This window comes from Diadema antillarum, unplaced genomic scaffold (genome assembly GCF_040938485.1).
Source record: "Diadema antillarum isolate AM-2024a unplaced genomic scaffold, OU_Dant_1.0 seq00001455_RagTag, whole genome shotgun sequence".
Lineage (NCBI taxonomy): Eukaryota > Metazoa > Echinodermata > Echinoidea > Diadematoida > Diadematidae > Diadema > Diadema antillarum.
This window is the reverse complement of record NW_027272201.1, coordinates 1666017-1685910: the sequence shown is the minus strand read 5'-3', so window position 1 is coordinate 1685910 and position 19894 is coordinate 1666017. Positions and strand designations below refer to the sequence as shown.

At 40.6% G+C, this 19894-nt stretch overlaps 1 protein-coding gene across 1 annotated transcript; it reads left to right on the top strand.

Moving 5' to 3' along the window:
* Positions 1-156: 156 nt before the first annotated feature.
* On the top strand, positions 157-19379 carry LOC139709657 (general transcription and DNA repair factor IIH helicase/translocase subunit XPB-like). The gene is made up of 19 exons (XM_071621618.1): positions 157-341; positions 3363-3434; positions 4001-4137; positions 5162-5277; positions 5780-5900; positions 8497-8571; positions 9049-9180; positions 9823-10040; positions 10420-10491; positions 10989-11095; positions 11584-11760; positions 12346-12465; positions 13498-13766; positions 14742-14878; positions 15377-15473; positions 15784-15901; positions 17738-17886; positions 18466-18585; positions 19237-19379. Exons 1-19 carry the CDS (start codon positions 308-310, stop codon positions 19354-19356), a joined length of 2391 nt encoding a protein of 796 aa, XP_071477719.1. The 5' UTR covers positions 157-307; the 3' UTR covers positions 19357-19379.
* Positions 19380-19894: the final 515 nt, after the last annotated feature.

Sequence of the window (19894 nt, the reverse complement as noted above, 5' to 3'; positions counted from 1 at the left end):
GCGATTGCAACACCGCGCGCTGACCGACTGGATTGCCTAGCTAGCGAGGCGCAGCATGCAGGCTGGAGCTGCTGGTTGGCTGCCGCTGGCTTGTTTGTGTCAGTTTTGTGTGTGTTTCGTACATACTAGTATTGCATGCTCATTCCACGTACCGGTATTGTGCGGCCCGAATGTGAAGATTGAAACTAAGCCAAATGATCCCAAAGTCTCTCCTACCTCCTTTGCTCGATAATGCTGGAACTCGTGAAATGCGATAACGAACTCGAGTAGAATCTATCCTGGGAAAATCTTGTCATCAAGCTGAGAGATGGGCAAGTACAAAAGAGACCGTACAGACGGAGGTAAGCTAAGTTCAGTGAGTTTATGTGAACATGGCCATGGTGATAAATTAGATGTTGTGTCTGTGATGCTGTGTGTGGCACCAGCGGGCCTGTGCCGTGCCTGTGGTAAACATGGTTTTGTATGATAATACTGTACTCACTGTAGTGTTGTCATCATCGCCTAACTAGCCTGTAGTTGATAGTTGGCTGTGCAATACCTGATTAGTGTAATGTTATTGTTAGAAGACTCGAGTCTGTGGTGTGTACAGTGAATTGAATCGACCATGGCCATGGTCCATGCCATGGAATAGCCCAGCTAGCCAGAATCTGTTCATACAATTTTACAAATTACAATAATACTTAATTGTTAATAGTAAAATACAATAACTTTAGTCTAGTCAATACACCAATACTCAATAGCATGAATAGTGCAAAACCTAGACTCTATAGTATTTAAGATTAAATTTAGTTTAAAGTACGTCTACAATTGGCAGGTGATGGGGTAACCGCACCAGCGACCCCAACAGTTACAGCACCCCGCGGCGGGCTTAGTGATGGGGTAGAAAAGACGGCATACCCTACTAGGGGCCTAGTCCCTAACCTAAGCTTGTGCTGTGGAAATTGGCCCTGCCGCTGTATCAATCTCGAGTAATTTAAACGCAATTTATTGGGGCTGCATTCATGATTAGTACCCATATGAGAGGTAGTTATGAGAGGCAATTGCAATTAGTATTTTGCAGGGTCGTGGAGGTCGTCAGCAGGCGACATTAGAGCATATCACGAGCATCCGGGTCTCGTCAATCACTTTTCATGTAAACGTTCCGGTCGACCACAAAGAGAAGACATTCAACTTCAAGGACGTCGCTGTGTGTCGGTTACATGCACCGCAGAAGAACGCCGATAAATCAACTTGTACAAGGTCGACCACTTCCAGCAGCATGCACTACGCGTCAAACAATGACTAGTCCATTTGTGCTCAATAACTGCACAGTTACCATCAGCTATTACAACTCTCCAGATTGAAACAGAAGCAAAAATAAAAATAAAGAGTAAAAACGTTCAGATGTTTGAAGTTAGCCTGTTACAACTACATCTTGGAAGTTGGAGTTGAATGACTTACATTGAGGAACAATTTTTCGACATGTTGGTTATGATCTACAGGTAGTCAAATGTGGCTTGATCTATATCATAGTGTATAGCCGTATTCACATATTTTCCTTATTTACCTAGGGGATAGGTAATAATTATGATATTGAATGGCCTTGAGGGAGATACCAGATAAATATTGCCCTCACTGAAAGAATATTGCCCTCGTCTTTGATTCGAGCAATATTATTTCAGTTTGGGCAATATTTTCTGGTATCTCCCTCGAGGCCAGCCAGTATCATAAGTATTATACTGTGGTGGAAGAAAGCCCCACCGCTGCGTGCTGTGCTTGATATGTACCGATGAATTTCACACTGTGGGGCTGAATTCACAAGTATAAACAGGCCACCTGCTGTAGTAATTACTGTTAGTATGGATATGCAGTGGTGGGGCCTGTAGCATCTTTCATCCTCCCTTTCTTCTGTTTTTTTCTTTGGTCTTCAACCTTTCATTCTTGGAAGGACTCCCAATGTCCCTCAACTAATTTAACGGCCAATTTAACCATGAATACAAGTATATAATATACAACCCTAACCCTGCTTGTTAACGCACGGGTGCATGCGCGCTGCGGTGGGGCTAATTTCATGATTTTGCCGGAAAAAAAGAAGAAAACTCTTTACCCTTTACGTCTAAAATTTACACCTATTTCATAACCTCCATAATTGCACAGTTGTTTTGCTTGATAATCAACATGATCAAGCATATATGTCCGAAATAAATATAGAGACTGAAGTGCCCTACCTACAACTAACATTCCAACAAGCAACTAGATCTGTCATCTTTGGGACACGATACATTAATGGTATAAGTTTGACAATGATAGGCAATGCACTTTCTGAGCTAACCTCTGCACAACTTTTGCGGAGAAATAAAAAAGAAGAAGAAGAAAAACAAAGAATCAGTACAGATACAGAAGGTGATCCGAGAGGATACTCGGATCACCTAATTCCCCAGCTAGCATGTCAAACAACAAAACAGCAAAGAATTCCATGTTCAGCTATTCATGATGTGCTTCCCTAAGTTGGTTGGAGAGGCCAAGGGCCAAAGTGATTTTGATTATTTGTTGGTGTTTTTTTTTTCCAACCTGGCAACTTGGGGAAGCGCAACAGGGAAAGCCTGACATCCTGTAAAATTGTACCCATTGGGCCAATGTTGTATCACACTTGTGTTGTTTGTCTGTTGTTTGTTCATTCAGTAGTATTACAAATTAATGCCAAGTAAGTGATAATGATTTAATAATGATAATGTAAATCATGGATGTAACGCTAGACAAAGTATGAATCATTCCTGCCTGAATCTCAAGTAAGGCTTTTAAGCCTTGAAAAAACCTGCACCCAGGTTTGTTGACCTCCCATGCCAAAATTCAACCTCACACAATTGTACAAAAGCATCCAGGCTACTATTACTGTAAAAGTGGAAATTTTCGCGGTGTACAAATTTTCGCGCATTTCGCGCAACCAGAAACTAGCGCAAAAATAAAAGCACGCGAGTATTTTTGCTTGCCATATGTGCCTGTGCGTGATGTCTTGATTCCGAGGAATTAAAAACACGCGAAAATCTTCCAACCCGGCCAAGCGCGAAAATATCCACTTTTACAGTATTCTAGGTTTCTAGTCAACACCATTACGGTGGAATTATGGGTGACTTGCTATACATACATCATGAATACAATAATATGTTAACATGTGATCATCCAATGAGCCATATCATATGCCACCAACAGTAAATGCAATGAAATGACTCATAATTTGTTTGTTGTACATCAGAAATTATGGTAAATGAAAATAAGGACAGATTGTTGGCAAAATATAATTGGTAAATGTAGTTTCAGCTGGCAGATGAATAATGGTGTTATTAAAAGCCAGATGTTTATCATTCCTTTTATTCCATCTCCAGATTCCAAGAAGTCAAAGAAATTCCGAGTGGAGTCTCCAGATCTGGAAAATGAGGATTCTCAGGGAGCAGATGGTAAGTAAGGTCTGCATGGTGTAGACTATTTGTATTTTTAATTGAAATAGATTCTAGTCATTTATTCATGCAGATTTTGAATGGATTACTTGATTGAAGCATTACAGTGAATATTCAAGATGATTATACTAAAGGGCAAACATAATCCTGTGTACCAGAGGCCTGTATGAGATGTCGTTATACCAGTTATTGATACTGTAAAGAATTCAAATTTCTTTGAAATTTCATAGATGTTCAGTGATGAAGTGATCTGATTATGCATGTATGTTTATATATGTTTCATCAAGACTGAAGACAAATTGTGACTTTTGTTTGTTTGCATATTTCAGACAAGGAGGTAGGGAGTCACCTGTAATTGCAGAGATTGAGTTAGGATAAGATATATTAACCTTTTCTTTGCCAAGGACTTTGGACAGTGTGTGCAATGCTATGGGGTTTTTGTGCCAGTGTGTACTCAAAAGCGCACAAAGGGTTACATTTAATACAATTAAAGGATGAAAACAAAAAACAAAAACAAAAACAAACACACAGTCATCTCACCATGCCTTTCTGTTCTCTTGCACTAGGTTCATATCTGCCCAAAAATGCCAGTCGGCAGGTGGAGGAGGAGAAGGAGGATAAAGATGAGGACGAGTTTGGGGCCAAGGACTACCGCAGTCAGATGCAACTCAAGAAGGACCACAGTTCAAGACCCCTCTGGCTGGTAGGCTCTCTCTCTCTAGAAGTATGGTGCACCTTTGGTTGAGACCTGATTTTAGGGTTTTTACTGTTTTGGTGAAATAATGATAATGATAATAATAGTGGCTACTTGTATAGCGCACAGGTCCACCTTTCGATGCTTATGGCACTTCAAAAAATGAAAAGGTAGATATATACATTTTCAAACATGACAACAGAGAAGAAAATGGCAAACAACAAACAAACACAAATACCAGATAAAGAATACAATTGTTCTGAACATTGTAGACTGCAATAGTGAGAAACATGTTGTGAAATATGAAAGAGCATGTAATTCCAAGAGGAATTCAACATTTATTTGATGAAAATTGGTTTTCAAATGACTGAGATATCCAAAAACAAAGCGATACGTAGAATAAAAGGTGGGATGCACCTTTTATTAGGATCATTTTGTTTTACTTTGATTTTTGATATCTCGGCCATTTCAAAACCGATTTTCATCAAATAAACTTTGAATTCCTCTTAGAATTGTATGTTCTTAACATTTCATAAGTGGTTTCTTAGTATCTCACAAAACGTTAGAAGCTCAATCCTTATCTCCCCAATACTATACCATCCCTTTAATGGAAGCTTCCTTATTTTACAGTCATGTCTAAGAGAGCACGGTAATTTTAATCCAGAAATAATGCAGGGATGATATGACCTTTAACAACAAACATCATTGTGATGTCATAAAAAGTTTGAATGATTTTATAATTCATTATTACAGTCTTTTGTAATGAATGAAATTTATAATTTCTTTATTGGTTGTGTAGTATCCGTGGTAAAGTTGGCACTTTGGGCCTTTTTTTTAAATGTATGGGATTCCCAATATTTTTGTTTTCTATTCCTGAAATAATCTGACATTAATGCCCCAATACCCAGAGTTTGAGAAAGCCTCAACAGAGCCTTGAAAACTCTCAATGTAAAGGAGGTAGTTCAGAGAGGTAAAGCTCAGCTTAGTCCAACATACTGATATTGATGATGGGCATATTCTCTTCTTAAACCAGGCTCCAGATGGACACATCTTCCTAGAGTCTTTCTCTCCAGTCTACAAGCACGCCCATGACTTCCTCATCGCCATCTCAGAACCTGTGTGCCGACCGGAAAACATCCACGAATACAAGTTAGTTGTAGACAAAATTTGTAGGCCCTCAGTCGAAATGCCATGATTACTGACAGAATTCCTCATTCAAAAGATCATGGAATGCCTTGTGCACCATGCCAGCAGTTTAGACTTCATTTGAAGTCTATGCTTATCTAAGTAAGATTTTTTTAATCATTATTATCATTTTGAAGACATGCTGATTTTACTACAACATGTATCTCCCATAGACACCAGCCCAAGTACATGTATACTCGGGACCAGTCTTCAACGGGTTGAGATTTGCATTTCATATGCTTGCACTTAAAAGAATCTCAATACATACTTCATTTTGCCTCTTTCTCACATTTCTTAAATGTTTAAGTGAGCTGTCTTGAGAGCTATTCAAGTACAAGGTGTGCAGATGTTTTTTTGTGTATGGACCACAGAGACAAGAAATCAGAGCAATTCATATGAAGGGAATCTTTTGCCTCTTTAGTGATTTTGTGTTGAGCTAAATTGAGACTTTGTTTTTGATTGACAGGTTAACAGCATATTCACTCTATGCTGCCGTGTCTGTGGGTCTCCAGACCAGTGACATCATTGAATACCTTAGGAGACTCAGCAAGACTTCCATCCCTGATGGCATTGTGGAATTCATCAAGGTACGAGAGATGTAGATAGGATTGCGACTTAATGAGGGGTGATGAAGCGGAAACAATGCACTTAAAAGTGTATGCAGGGCAAACTTGTAGTATGTTTCTGTGATTTAAGTATACAGTCAAACCTGTCTATTGCGACCACCGTCTATAGCAACCATCTGCTGTATTCGACACTAAACACAAATCCTCCCCCCAAGAGAAAAGCCATGTTAACGACCCTGTCTATAGCGGCCACCTGTCTACAGCGGCCACTTTTTTTTGTCTCCCTTGGGTGGCCGCTATAGACAGGTTTGACTGTACTTTGTCTTCATATAAAAGCTAGAAAATTATGAAAAGGAGTGTTTGGTTTTTTTTCAATAACATCATTGAGCAAGATTATATGCGACTTTCCAATTCTCAGCCAAAATATGATTAATGCCTTCAAAATATGTTTCTGACTTTCATCAGTATGTTTAATGATATGCAGTGGTCATGGTTGGCAGAGCCCTGTATTGTGAAGGTTTCAGAATTCAAGATGGCGGGGGGGGGGGGGGGGGGGGTGGGGGTGGGGGGGTAATGCATGGAATGTTTCTCTGCCAAACAGAAAGAACTAATAACAGAGAGAGAGAACAGATTGTGGAGACTGCAGAGTTTTGCAGGATTAAGATGAAAGCCCCGGACAGGATGGGGGAGCAGCGAAAAAGCTTACAAAGACAAGATATGTTGAGGATTTAAGTACCATCAATCATGGATGACACCTCATTTCACTCCCATGAGGCTTTACAGAAATCAGTTGATAACATACACTTTGTAAAAAGAAAAACATCTCAACAGGTTTGACCCTGTTACAAACCGCAAACCATATCCTTTCGTGCTCTCACTGTAATTCCCATAAATACCCATTTTGCTGCCAAAGGTGCATCAAAAGTGAACTGTGCCACATTTGTCTTTTTCTGGTGATCAGTGAAGTGAGAAAATACGAGTGTATAGATCTACTGCATATTTAACCCTGTTAGATATACGTTTCAAGAATCATATGTTAGTTTGAGAAGACCATGTGTTTGTGATGTCAAAGTATGAATTTTTAAAGATGATCAAATATTGATGAATTTTTAAAGATGATCAAATATTGATGAATTTGTCTCTTCAAGTATTGTTAGCTCACCTGAGCCAAAGGCTCAAGTGAGCTATTGCGATCGCCCTTCGTCCGGCGTCCGTCGTGCGTCGTGCGTCGTCCGTCGTCCGTCGTCCGTCGTCCGTCGTGCGTCGTGCGTAAACTTTTTACATTTTCATCTTCTTCTTGAAAACCCCATGACCGATTTTCATCAAACTTGGCAGGTAGCATCCCTAGGGGGTTAGGAACTCAATTTGTTAAAATGGGCACCATGCCCCACCCAGGGGGCCCCCAGGGGGGCCCAAACCCCCCAAAATTAAGGAATCTGTAAAAATCTTCTTCTCTAGAACCAGAAGTGATAGAGCGAAGTTAATACTATGAGTTAGTACATTGATGACTGTAGTTTCAAGTTTGTTCATGGCAGAATCAGGGGTGCCCCCCTTGGGACCCAGGGGAGGGGGGTGGGGAAGGGTTCTAATGGGGCCTTAATTGTACATTTTCATCTTCTTGAGAACTCCATGACCCATTTTCACCAAACTTGGCAGGTAGCATCCCTAGGGGGTTAGGAACTCCATTTGTTAAGATGGGCACCATGACCCACCCAGGGGGCCCCCAGGGGGCCCAAACCCCCCAAAATTAAGGAATCCGCAAAAACCTTCTTCTCTAGAACCAGAAGTGATAGAGCTAGGTTAATACTATGAGTTAGCACATTGATGACTGTAGTTTCAAGTTTGTTCATGGCAGAATCAGGGGTGCCCCCCTTGGGACCCGGGGGGGGGGGGGGGGGGGGGGGGGGTGGGGGTGAGGAGGGGTCCTAATGGGGCCTAAATTGTACATTTTTATCTTCTTCTTGAGAACCCCATGACCCATTTTCACCAAACTTGGCAGGTAGCATTCCTAGGGGGTTAGGATCTCAATTTGTTAAAATGGGCACCATGCCCCGCCCAGGGGGCCCCCAGTGGGCCCAAACCCCCCAAATGAAGGAATCTTTAAAAATCTTCTCTAGAATCAGAAGTTATAGAGCTGAGATAATACTATGAGTGAGTACATTAATGACTGTAGTTTCAAGTTTGTTCATAGGAGATCCAGGGGTGCCCCTCTTGGGGGTAGGGGGGAGGGGGGTGGTTGGAAGGGTCCAAATGGGGGCCTGAATTGTACATTTTCATCTTCTTCCTGAAAACCTCATGATGGATTTTTGTCAAACCTGGCAGGTAGCGTCCCTAGGTGGTCAGGATCTCAATTTATCAAACTGGGCACCATGCCCCACCCAGAGGGCCCCAGGGGGCCCCAATTCCCCCAAATTAAGGAATCTTGAAAAAATTGGGCCCTTATTGTACATTTTCATCTTCCACTTGAGAATGCCTCGTCAAATTTTGGTAGAGCTGTGAATAATTTAGATTAGTGACTGCGTGAAAGGTGAACTTGCGATACTCAGGTGAGCGCTAGACCCGCGGGTCTCTTGTTCTATTTGGTGACTGACATGCTCCCTGTTTGTCTTTATTCCAGCTCTGCACACTGAGTTACGGCAAAGTGAAGCTGGTTCTGAAACACAACAGATACTTTGTGGAGAGTCCATTTCCTGTAAGTGCGCCCCCGCTTGGTCATTAATGTATCGTCTGTATCGTCACTCTCATATGTGTGAAGTGACACCTCTTCATTTGGTCAAGAGAAGAGAATTAAGTTAAATACAAAAAAAAAATAAGTTTGTAACATTTTATGAGTTACACATAGGTAATATAGTAATACAGACAACTTTATACACTGGTAGGTGACATATATATAGGGTTTTGATTATGGATTGAAGTTGAAGAAAAAGTGAAAATGGTTACTTCATGGTTTGCGGATCCTGGGATGCATTAATATTGATGACATGACTATATTCTTAAAAGAAGTGCAAAGGGACTACATATGAAATAATACACACAAAATACTATAAAACACTTCAGCCAGCTTAGATGATTCTGTTCAGTAGCTGTCAAGTAATATAAAGTAATATAAGACCTAAATGTGTCATCATCAGTATGTAATTAAATTCATGCCATCAATCTTCAATATTAGGATGTGTTGCAGAGACTGTTGAAGGACCCAGTGATACAGCAGTGTCGTCTGAGGTCAGATGTGAACGAGGAAGAGACGGAGGAGGGCTTGCTGGTATCCCAGAGGGCAGCAGGAGGCTCGTCTGTGCTCAAGGTAGACTCCATTTATCACTCTTCATAACCATGCCAAATCTGTGCCCTTGCCTTTGCAGCACGGGTGCAAGAGATGTTCAAATGGTTTCCTTCTTCAGCACACCTTTTAAAACATGTGTCCTGTTTTCCAGAATCAAGTCTTCTTCTACTCATGACTCAAATCGTCCATCACCTAACTCTCTACCTTGATCAGGCTTGTTGAAGTCATTGATGGAATTGAAGTTTTTTTACTTGATCTACCAGCCTTTTATAGATGCTTTCCCTGTACAGTAAAACCACCTATTGGTCTTTGTACACTGTCTCTATGTGATTAATGTCTTCTGTACAGGTATGCATGCTCCATTTCTTAATTTAATCCACTAACTTTCTATGTTATAGTTTTCATACACAAGATTTACAAGCATTACAGTAAAGTGCTTACTTTTTCTATTTATAACGTAAAGTAGTCATTGTCTCAATGACTATGTGTTTGTAATTGATTTTTCTAATCAGCTGATCAATTGTTCCCAAGAAATGTGGATGGATGTACACATTGTTTTGCAGTATTGATGCTACATAAATAATCTTTGCAAAGAGGTATCAGACATGTAAATTGTAGCGTTAACATATCCCACCACTCTCATGCATCCCCTTTCCCTTCAAGTTGAATGCCCCAAACTCTCAAGGGCACACCAATGGAGCTGGAACATCCCAATCACAGGACGGGGATGCCGCGCCTGGAGGGGAGGCAGACGGGGAGAAAATCCCCACCGACATCTTCGACTTCTACGAGAAGATCGACAAAGAAGAAGATGAAGGAGAGGACCTGACTGCTGTCTCTTTTGAAGTCGTCCAGGACGAGATTGAAAACCTGCAGAAGAGGTGAGTGACTTCTCATAACCGTTATTCCAGCAGACATTACAAACCATCCCCCTTTCTTTTTTGACATTACTAAATTAGACTACTGAAAGCATTTATTCTGAAGAGTAAATTGCAACTTGGTTAAAGTGTTTGGCCGTGAAGTAAAGATGAGGGCATTTACAAGTGTAGGTGGCATTTGTGTTTGAAAGTAAATTTCATAAAATTCTTGTTTTTTAATCAGAGAAAGGTTTTTATCTGGCCACTTTGTTTACCACCTTATATCAGTTTATCATGAAATGTTTTTGTTAAGATTCAAATTGTTTGTTAACTTATCATTGAAAATATTCAAACATAAAACATGACAATTTTATTTGTTATTATTTATGTGTGTGGTGATTAGGTGCATAGAGCTGGAATACCCCCTGCTAGCTGAGTATGACTTCCGGAATGACACAAGGAATCCAGATCTCAGGTAAGACTTTAGTAAATCATTAGATTTACATTTAGTTTTGCTTGTTTTCTTCTTTTCCATTCAATTTGTGCATTTGTGTAAGCACGCAACCAGCAAATGAACAATGGCAAGTCTTTACTTGCATTCAATGTGCACAGCCTGTACAGTGAAATAGAATGTGAGTGTACTTTATATTGCTGCATTATAATCATGTAAAAGCAAAATTGTTGAATGCAGTTTATAGCAGACTCAGAGATGACTGAAGTGCTTGAAGAAAATAAGATGAAGCTAGGATGCAATTTCGTATTATGATTGACATTCCATAGTGAATGTGATGTCATCAACCCATTCTAACAGAGTGCAGTGATAATGATAACATTTATGAAGTGTCGGTTGAAAGAAACTTACAACCGTAGGGTGGAAGATTGTTACATGATTCTGTAGATAAACTCTCAGAGTGCTATAGTTAAACTGAGTCTACTTTCCCTTCCCTCCCCTCCAATTCCCACATCTTGCAGCATTGATCTGAAGCCCACAACAGTTCTGCGACCGTACCAGGAGAAAAGCCTGCGGAAGATGTTTGGCAACGGCAGGGCGAGGTCAGGGGTCATTGTCTTGCCCTGTGGTAAGTCTTTAACTCACTCCTGGCATTGTTGTAAGTTATGAAGAGCATAGTATGGTATTAAAAACTTGGAAATAGAATATTGAAATTATAGTGTTACAGTGAGAATGTAGTTATAATGTTGTTTTGTGATGGAAAATTATTGTTTGATATGGACAGGTGAGAGTGTTGACAATAGACTTCATCACAAATTTCTTCATAGATATAGTAGATGGTAACATTGGCATGGTTTACTAGAGAAAGAGAAATGGTCCAAACATTTGCATTTGAATAGTGCAATGTATATTGATGGTACAATTTCCTCACTTTTGCAAGTTTCCTTCAAATGAGCAAAGATGATCAATATTTCATAGGCGTTGTGCAAAATACAGATGACATGAAGTCATAGAGTACAAGTCAAGCAAACATTCATTCATAGCTGCTGTTCCCATATCCCAACCCCTCTCCAAAAACCTTACCTCTCCATCCTCACCCCCACCCCCTCCCTGCAGGTGCCGGTAAAACCCTGGTGGGCGTGACCGCAGCCTGCACCGTCAGGAAACGGTGCATCGTGCTCTGCACCTCAGGTGTGGCGGTAGAGCAGTGGAGGTCCCAGTTCAGGATGTGGTCCACCATGGACGACTCTATGATCTGTCGCTTCACATCGGATGCCAAGGACAAACCTAAGGGTGGGTGTCATTGCCGGTCATATGACTGCCCTCATGAGATGCAAAATAAAGGCCTGTAGGCATTGATGTAGCTTCACCGGCTTATTTAAGAAAGAAAAGCTTTTTGGCTGGATGTGCATTTTGCAGAGATGTCAAGTTAAAAAAAAATATATGAGTGAGATTTTCTTGACTCAGTGTCTCGGTGCACGCGCATGCGCGTGAGCGAGGGAACGAAGCGACCGAGCGGGAAGTGGGTGTGGGATTATTATTATTATTATTATTATTATTAGTAGTAGTAGTAGTAGTAGTAGTAGTAGTGGTAGTAGTAGAAGTTGTTGTATTAGTAGTAGTAGTAGCAGCAGCAGCAGCAGCAGCAGTAGGAGGAGGAGGAGAAGTATCAATAATTTGATAGTTGTAGTGTCAATAGTATGATTATTGTCAGTATCATCATCTGTAGTATATTCATCTATGATTACCTTTTCAAAACCAATTGCATTCAGGGACATACAGTGTATTGTTCATTGCTTTCATCACTTCAAACTGGATCATTCTTCAGACCTTTGTCAGTAAATGCATTTCACGCTTTGCTGTTTATTGTCACACCAGGTTGCAACATCTGCATCAGTACGTACTCCATGGTGGCCCACACCACCAAGAGGTCGTGGGAGGCAGACCAAGTCATGCAATGGATGCAGTCCCAAGAGTGGGGCCTCATGATTCTCGACGGTAAAGAGATGTTTGTTTCTTTCTTTCTGTGTTTTCTTTAATATTTTTCTTTTAAACCTGGTAAGTGTAATATTTTTGTAAGTTATTATTCTTACATGTATTTCATTGAAGCTTTGTTTTTATTTTCACTGACAATTTCTTGATCTGTTTTAGCGAGTAAAAGCATGTAAATATTAAACAACAACAACAACAAAATGGTTTCTCCATGTAATGGTGATTCATACCCACTGTTGTTCCAAGTTTCTTGCGATTTTTCTGTGATCATCTGTGTAATCTGGAAAAAAAACCCCAAGGAAACCCAAACTATTAAAGACCTTGTAGTGTGGAGATCCATGAGTGGTCCAATTCATTCACTGCTCACAGGGGTACATAAGAAAACCACAAATAACACCAGTCAGCGAATACATGCATCGAAGCATACACTCATCGGTAACAGTCTAATCCAGTCAAGATTCTGCAGCCTACATAGAGATCAATGATAAAGCTGTTCACAATTCATGATACATATTTTCAAATATATCCAAACTGGGCTAGCCTTCCCACTCCATAAATCTCCATGCTACATTGCATTTGTGGAGATGAGGATTTGGCTTTGAACTTTTTCTTTTTGCAAGATACCAAGAAACCACTTATTGGATAATATAGAGCATACCATTCTAAGAGGATTTCAAAGTTTAGTAGGTGAAAATCGGTTTTGGAATGGCTGAGACATCCAAAAACAAAGTAAAACAAAATGATCCTTATAAACGGTGGGTCCCACCCTTTATTAGGATTGCTCTGTTTTGGATATCTCTCAGCTATTTCAAAACCAATTTTCATCAAATAAATGTTGAATCCCTCTTCTAATTTCATACTCTCTCATATTTCATAAAAGGATTCTCATCATCTCGTCAAAAAATGTGAGAAACCTGAAGTTAGGCCTCAACCAAAACTATACAATCCCTTTTATCTTTCCAGATAACCTTCATGAAGCAGTCTTTATTATGATTCACGATGATGCCAACTTCTCCTCTTTATAATTCATTCAACCAGAGGTGCACACCATCCCAGCCAAGCAGTTCCGGCGGGTCCTGACTCAGGTCCAGGCCCACTGCAAGCTGGGACTGACGGCCACCCTGGTCCGGGAGGACGACAAGATCGCCGACCTCAACTTCCTGATCGGCCCCAAGCTCTATGAGGCCAACTGGATGGAGCTGCAGAACCGCGGATTCATAGCCAGGGTGCAGTGCGCCGAGGTGTGGTGCCCCATGGTACCAGAGTTCTACCGGGAGTACCTGGCCATCCGGACCAGAAAGAGACTGGTGGGTGGACCTTGTTCCTTAGACAGTGGTTGGTGGTCAGTGTGGTGGTGGGCATGGTGTAGTGGTGGCAAACATGGCCTAGTGGTGGTGGACATGGTGTAGTGGTAGTGGACGTGACCTAATTGTGGTGGACATGACCTAGTCGTGGTGGTAAACATGGCCTAGTGGTGGTGGACATGGTGTAGTGGTGGCAAATGTGGCCTAGTGGTGGTGGAGGACATAGCCTAGTGGTGATAGGTGTGGCCTAGTTGTAGTGAACATGGCCTAGTGGCAGGTGGCATGGGCTCGTGAGTGTTTAAGATAGGAAGAGCTTGAATGAGGTTATGAGTTCAATGACCGATTACATGATTGGAGATTGAATGATAGGATGAAGTAATTGATGGATAGATGGATTAGAAAAGGAATAGATGTGTGAAAAGATGGATAGATTGTTGGAAGGAAAGATGTATTGATGAACAGATGAATGTAGCAGTGAACAGACAAGCAAAGAACAAATGAGTGAATTTTCCCTTCTGATAATGTCAAGTTGAGTGTTGAAGTATAATTTCTGAGGATGATAGCAAACTATCAAAGACATTCTGATTTAAAAATTAAGGCAATAAAATTTATGTAACCTTAGCAAAATACCCTGATGAATTCCGTATGGATGTATGATGGAGTAACATCCCATTGTCACATTGTCCATTGCTGAACAGTGATATTACAAAAACTGTAATCATGATATTCAATTAAAGTATGTGATAATATGCAGTTATATTGAAGTTTTCATTTGCCAGGCAATTGTCCTATTTGCCTTTAGAATCACATGCAACTCCATGCCAAATGTCATTTCATGAAATGCACTTGTTCCAAGTATTCAAAAAGAATTCCTTCAAGACTTTAAGATCTGGTATGATTTGACAGATTGATTTGTTGATGCAATTGATTCTAGAAGAAGCAAATGATGATGATTTCTGGCTCCTGTTTTTCCCACAGCTGCTGTATGTCATGAACCCAAACAAATTCCGTGCCTGCCAGTTCCTGGTCAGGTTCCATGAGCAGCGCAACGACAAGGTCATCGTCTTCTCTGACAACGTGTTTGCCCTCAAACACTATGCGGTGGCCATGGGCAAGTGAGTCAACTGCTGTTGTGCCATTATCATCTCAGAATAATTTGGCTTACTGTCCTTCATGTGTGTCCAAAGAGATATTTTTGATCCCCACTTTACTGACCTATTCACTCTTGTTTGTTTGTTTTGCTTATCGAACCAAGCCAAACAAAACAGTTACAAGAATCATAAGATATTTTGTACACAAAGCAACACTATGTATTGTAAAAGACTTTACCCTAAAAAAAAATGTGTGTATTTTTTTAAGTATCAAAATCAATTGACCTGTAAAGTTTATGAGAATGGTAAATTTCAGTGTAGGATACATATCGCAGATTAGAGTTTTTGACACAAATGAAGTTCTGTTCCAAGGAAAGAATCAGTTGCATGTAACATTCCAGAAAAAAATATTAAATTCAAACAAACTGTGGCAAGTGCCCATCAAAATTCAGCAAAATGTACTTATGATGCCCTCATGAGTATCTAAAAAATGAAATCTTCTCTGTGTCTCCTTGCTCTCAGGCCATACATCTACGGACCGACGAGCCAAGGAGAAAGGATGCAGATTTTGCAGAATTTCCAGCACAACCCAGCGGTCAACACCATCTTCATATCTAAGGTCTGTCTCCGCACTATGTTGTGTACTGATACTCCAACAAGATGCTTTCAAGGGATGGATAACACAAAGTGCTCCAGTGTATTGTGTGTAGTAGTTCAGCATTATTTATTATTTCAATAAACCATGCAACATGCAAAGCCTATGTTGTCACTTGAAATACACACACACACACAATACTGAACAGTTTTGTGTCACAGTAATGTAAAGAGATGTTACAGAATAACATCTGAATATACCTTTACATGATACAAAAAATATAGTTAATAGTTACAGGTACATAACCATGAATTCTGACTTTAATTTTGCGCAGGTCGGTGACAACTCCTTCGATCTCCCTGAGGCCAACGTCTTGATCCAGATCTCATCCCATGGTGGATCCCGCAGACAGGAGGCCCAGCGCCTTGGCCGCATCCTCCGGGCGAAGAAAGGTTTGTGTCAAAAGCCACTGCGTTTGTGGCATTCATCTTTCTGCGTTGACACATAAATGCTCCTAACATCAGAAGTGAACAGACTAGCTCTGTACTTACATGTCTGCCCTGTCATTCACACCTGATTTCAGATCTGCCAAGTCTCCCCAACTTTGCCGGAGTTTTCCGAGAACTTCAATATCTCCTCATGTCTAGATAAGTGATAAGGGAATGTAGGATTTGTAAAAATTGCCCTGATACAGGAATGAGAACACTTTTGTAACCATGTAACTTTTTTATAGAAGCATTCATGCTAGATATACAGTACAGCAAAATTGTGGAGAAAATTGCAAGCTTTGCTTGAGTGTAGATATGTATGAGGAATATGGAATCCCACGTGACACTTCAGATGTGCTGTCAAAATATACAAAGTTAGCAAGCTGTTAACTTACTGTATACGCTATATATTTCGCGGGGGTTTTATTTTCGCGAATTTCGCGAGTCGGGAGCTATTCGCGAACTTAACAACATGCGAAAATATTACCTTCCAAAATGAATCCCTTGCCTTGATGATACGAACATTTCAGTACTAGTATACCATGTCACGGCTTACCGAACAGACCATATTGTTTACGTACATATAGCACGTCCACGTCTACCTATGAATACTGTAGAGAGCCAATCCATTATCGCAAGGGGACCACTCATCAGATATCTAGCGCGATGGAATTAACCACTTCAAAAATGTTGAATTCTAACTTACTAGTTCGCAGAGTTTGGTAAGTATTTTCATGCAGTGTATAACTAGTATCATTCTTATTTGCTAGTAAGTTGAAAATTCACACTTTCTTTGCCACTTCATATTTTCTCTGTATAACTAGTATCATTCTTATTTGCTAGTAAGTTGAAAATTCACACTTTCTTTGCCACTTCATATTTTCTCTGGTCCCCCAATCGCAAATTTAACCACTCGCGAAAATGTGTGACAGTGGCAATTCGCGAAAATTTATGTACGCGAAAATTATAGCGTATACAGTATCAGTCAGGCCTGTGAACGTCTACATGGCACACAGAGTAGAAGATAAAACATAGCATCTATGCGCCTACAGAAACTGTCGATTTCTGCTCTTAAATGTACACATATGTATGACAAATGTGTGAAACAATGCTGTAAAAACACACAATTCAGGAGGGTAACAAAAATGTGAAACATTAGCCAAACAAGTACACCGACAGTATTGCGGTCTGAGAATATATCCAACCGTGGTTGCTATGTAATGTTTTATAATAGATAATCATCAAATTTGAGGTGTAGCAGTAGATGTCGGTCTTCCACACTATTGTGAATCACATGCAGCTTGTTGTGGAATGCGATTGCTAAGGCGCGATCAATCATCACATAACCTTCCACCCACCCACTTTTGAACAGGGAGGGTTCTTGAGAAATAAAAGCTAGGTACACTGACTTGTATTATCTTACACTTTAAATCACAAAATACCCCAAAACAACCCATTATCCTGGCAAATCACATCAGGCAGACAAGTTTTTTGGTAGACCCTTTTGACGTATCACAAGCAAATTCCAAATGATAGAAGATGCATTTTGACTCCTTCTGAGAACTATGTTTTGCCTTTTATATGATTGCTACTCATCATTGTACGGTGGACTCCTGTTATAACGAAGTCCTCAGGACCAGCATCTTTCTCTTGTTATATCGAAATTTCATCATAACCAAACAAATAGACAATAAAACACCTAGAGCGGGAAATGTTGCCTCCTAAAATTACATACTGTAACTGGAATTTTGTTATAACCGTGTTTGTTATAACGAGAGTGCGCTGTATTCTCCATGACAGGTTCGGCAGCGGAGGAATACAATGCCTTCTTCTACACCCTGGTGTCGCAGGACACCCAAGAGATGTTCTACTCCCTCAAGAGACAACGCTTCTTGGTCAACCAGGGCTACAGCTTCAAGACCATCACAAAGCTGGCTGGCATGGACCAGGTGACCAGATGACCCATCCTTATGACCTCATCAATTCTAATCTAGATTATCATCACTGGAATGTAAAATACTTGTGCTCTTTTATGGTCTTCCATGGTCTTTTGGATTGTTAAATTGTCTGAGTTTCTTAAAGTTATAGAGGAGTGATTGAATTTTGAGCATTTTGTTGAGGTTTGTGCAGTTGTACTGTAAAAGTGGAAATTTTCGCGGTGTTGAAATTTTCGCACATTTCGCGTAACCAGAAGCTAGCGCGAAAATAAAAGCATGCAAATATTTTTGCTTGCCATAATGTTCCTGTAGTTAAAGTCTTGATTCCACGGAATTAAAAAACACGCGAAACTCTTCTTAACCGGCCGAGCGCGAAAAATTAGTCGTGTGAAAATATCAGCTTTTACAGTATGTTGTGGGAATGTTCCCGTTTTGATGCATTTTTTGCTAAATCTGTCATTATTTCAAATGTTCGTGCTTTGTCTTCGACTAATGTCTGGAGTAAAGATTTGACTGTTTCCAGTGCTCAATTGATGAGATAATGATAAAAGTTAGATAATGGCAACATCTTGACTGAATTTCCAATTGCAGGAGAACCTGAAGTATTCCACCAGGCAAGAACAGCAGCAGCTCCTCCAGCAGGTCCTGGCTGCCAGTGATGCGGATGCGGAGGAGGAACGGTTGCCGGGAGACGGGAAGACAGGATCACAGGTAGGGGCTGGGATGGAGATGATGGTGTGGGGTTGTGATGGTCATGGTGATCAAGTGTGATTGGAATGTTAGCCACAAGAACTGGGGATGAGGAAGACATTGGTTCTAACTTTAATGAAATTGAATTTCGATTGGCTTAATGTGGCACTGGTCCCATATTATTAGCATTACATGTAATCTTGGTGATGTAATCAGAATCTCGTACACCTCCAGTCGGGTCATTCTGGCATGGCAAGTGACTTGTGAGTACTGTTTTGAGTGGTATGATGCCTATTATTGCCACGTAGGTCCCAGTTGCACTGAATTCTGATGAATGCGGGTAATGCACAGGTGATCCAGTGACAAAAAACAAAAACAAACAACAAAAGTAAGGCAATTCCTTGATGTTACAACCAATAAGATTCCACTGCTTTCACTTTGCTGTTAGTTAGTACATTAAAAAATGCATTACATTTGTTGGTATTGTAAACATGTTCAACTGATTTTTCTGAAGTAACTCATCATCAAGGCTTTCAGGTTTATTGTTGTTTTTGCAGTGTTCATGATTGTGATCTTTTCTTTCGGTAGGACAGCAAATAGCCATTTTTCGAAGTACTAAAATGTACCTAAAACATTAATTTCTCATTGTTACTATGCCTTTTTCTTTTCCAGGTGGTTCGTCGGGTTGGCAACATGAGTTCCCTGTCGGGAGCCGACGATCAGGTCTACATGGAGTATCAGTCCCGTGGCACCAAACATGTCCATCCCCTCTTCAAGAAATTCAGGAAATGAAGCACACATCATGGAGTGACTGGAGTGAAAACATCAATTTCGTGTATTGGAACACGAGCAAAATGTCCACTGTATAACTATTTAAGGGAAGGCATTAACTCTAATCTTTGCTCGTCCATGGTAACTTCCCACAGTGATGTAATTTTTGCTTCGTGGGGATCCATGTGTGACCAGCGCCTTCATCTAGCCACCGAGACAGTGGGCAGTTTCCAACCCCACAGGATGTTGCTATGGAGACGGACACGAGGAGCAAGGATGCACATGACTCACTCTAAAAGTCATCGCCAGCGAAACTATAAAAGTTTTCAGTGCATCATGATGCCTTGAGGGTGTGAGGTACCCTGGTGATGTCCCATCTCATGAGCTACATTTGTACCATCACCAGTCCTGGAGTGGATATAGTGGAGGAGGATGCATCTTTTTTTGTTATCACTCATTGCGTGAACATACCAGACTGTGATATTTCACCCACAGTGCAAAAGTGGAAACTCTTGACTCCAGAGCAGTACGAGAGAACCATGCTCGTTTCTTGTTGCAC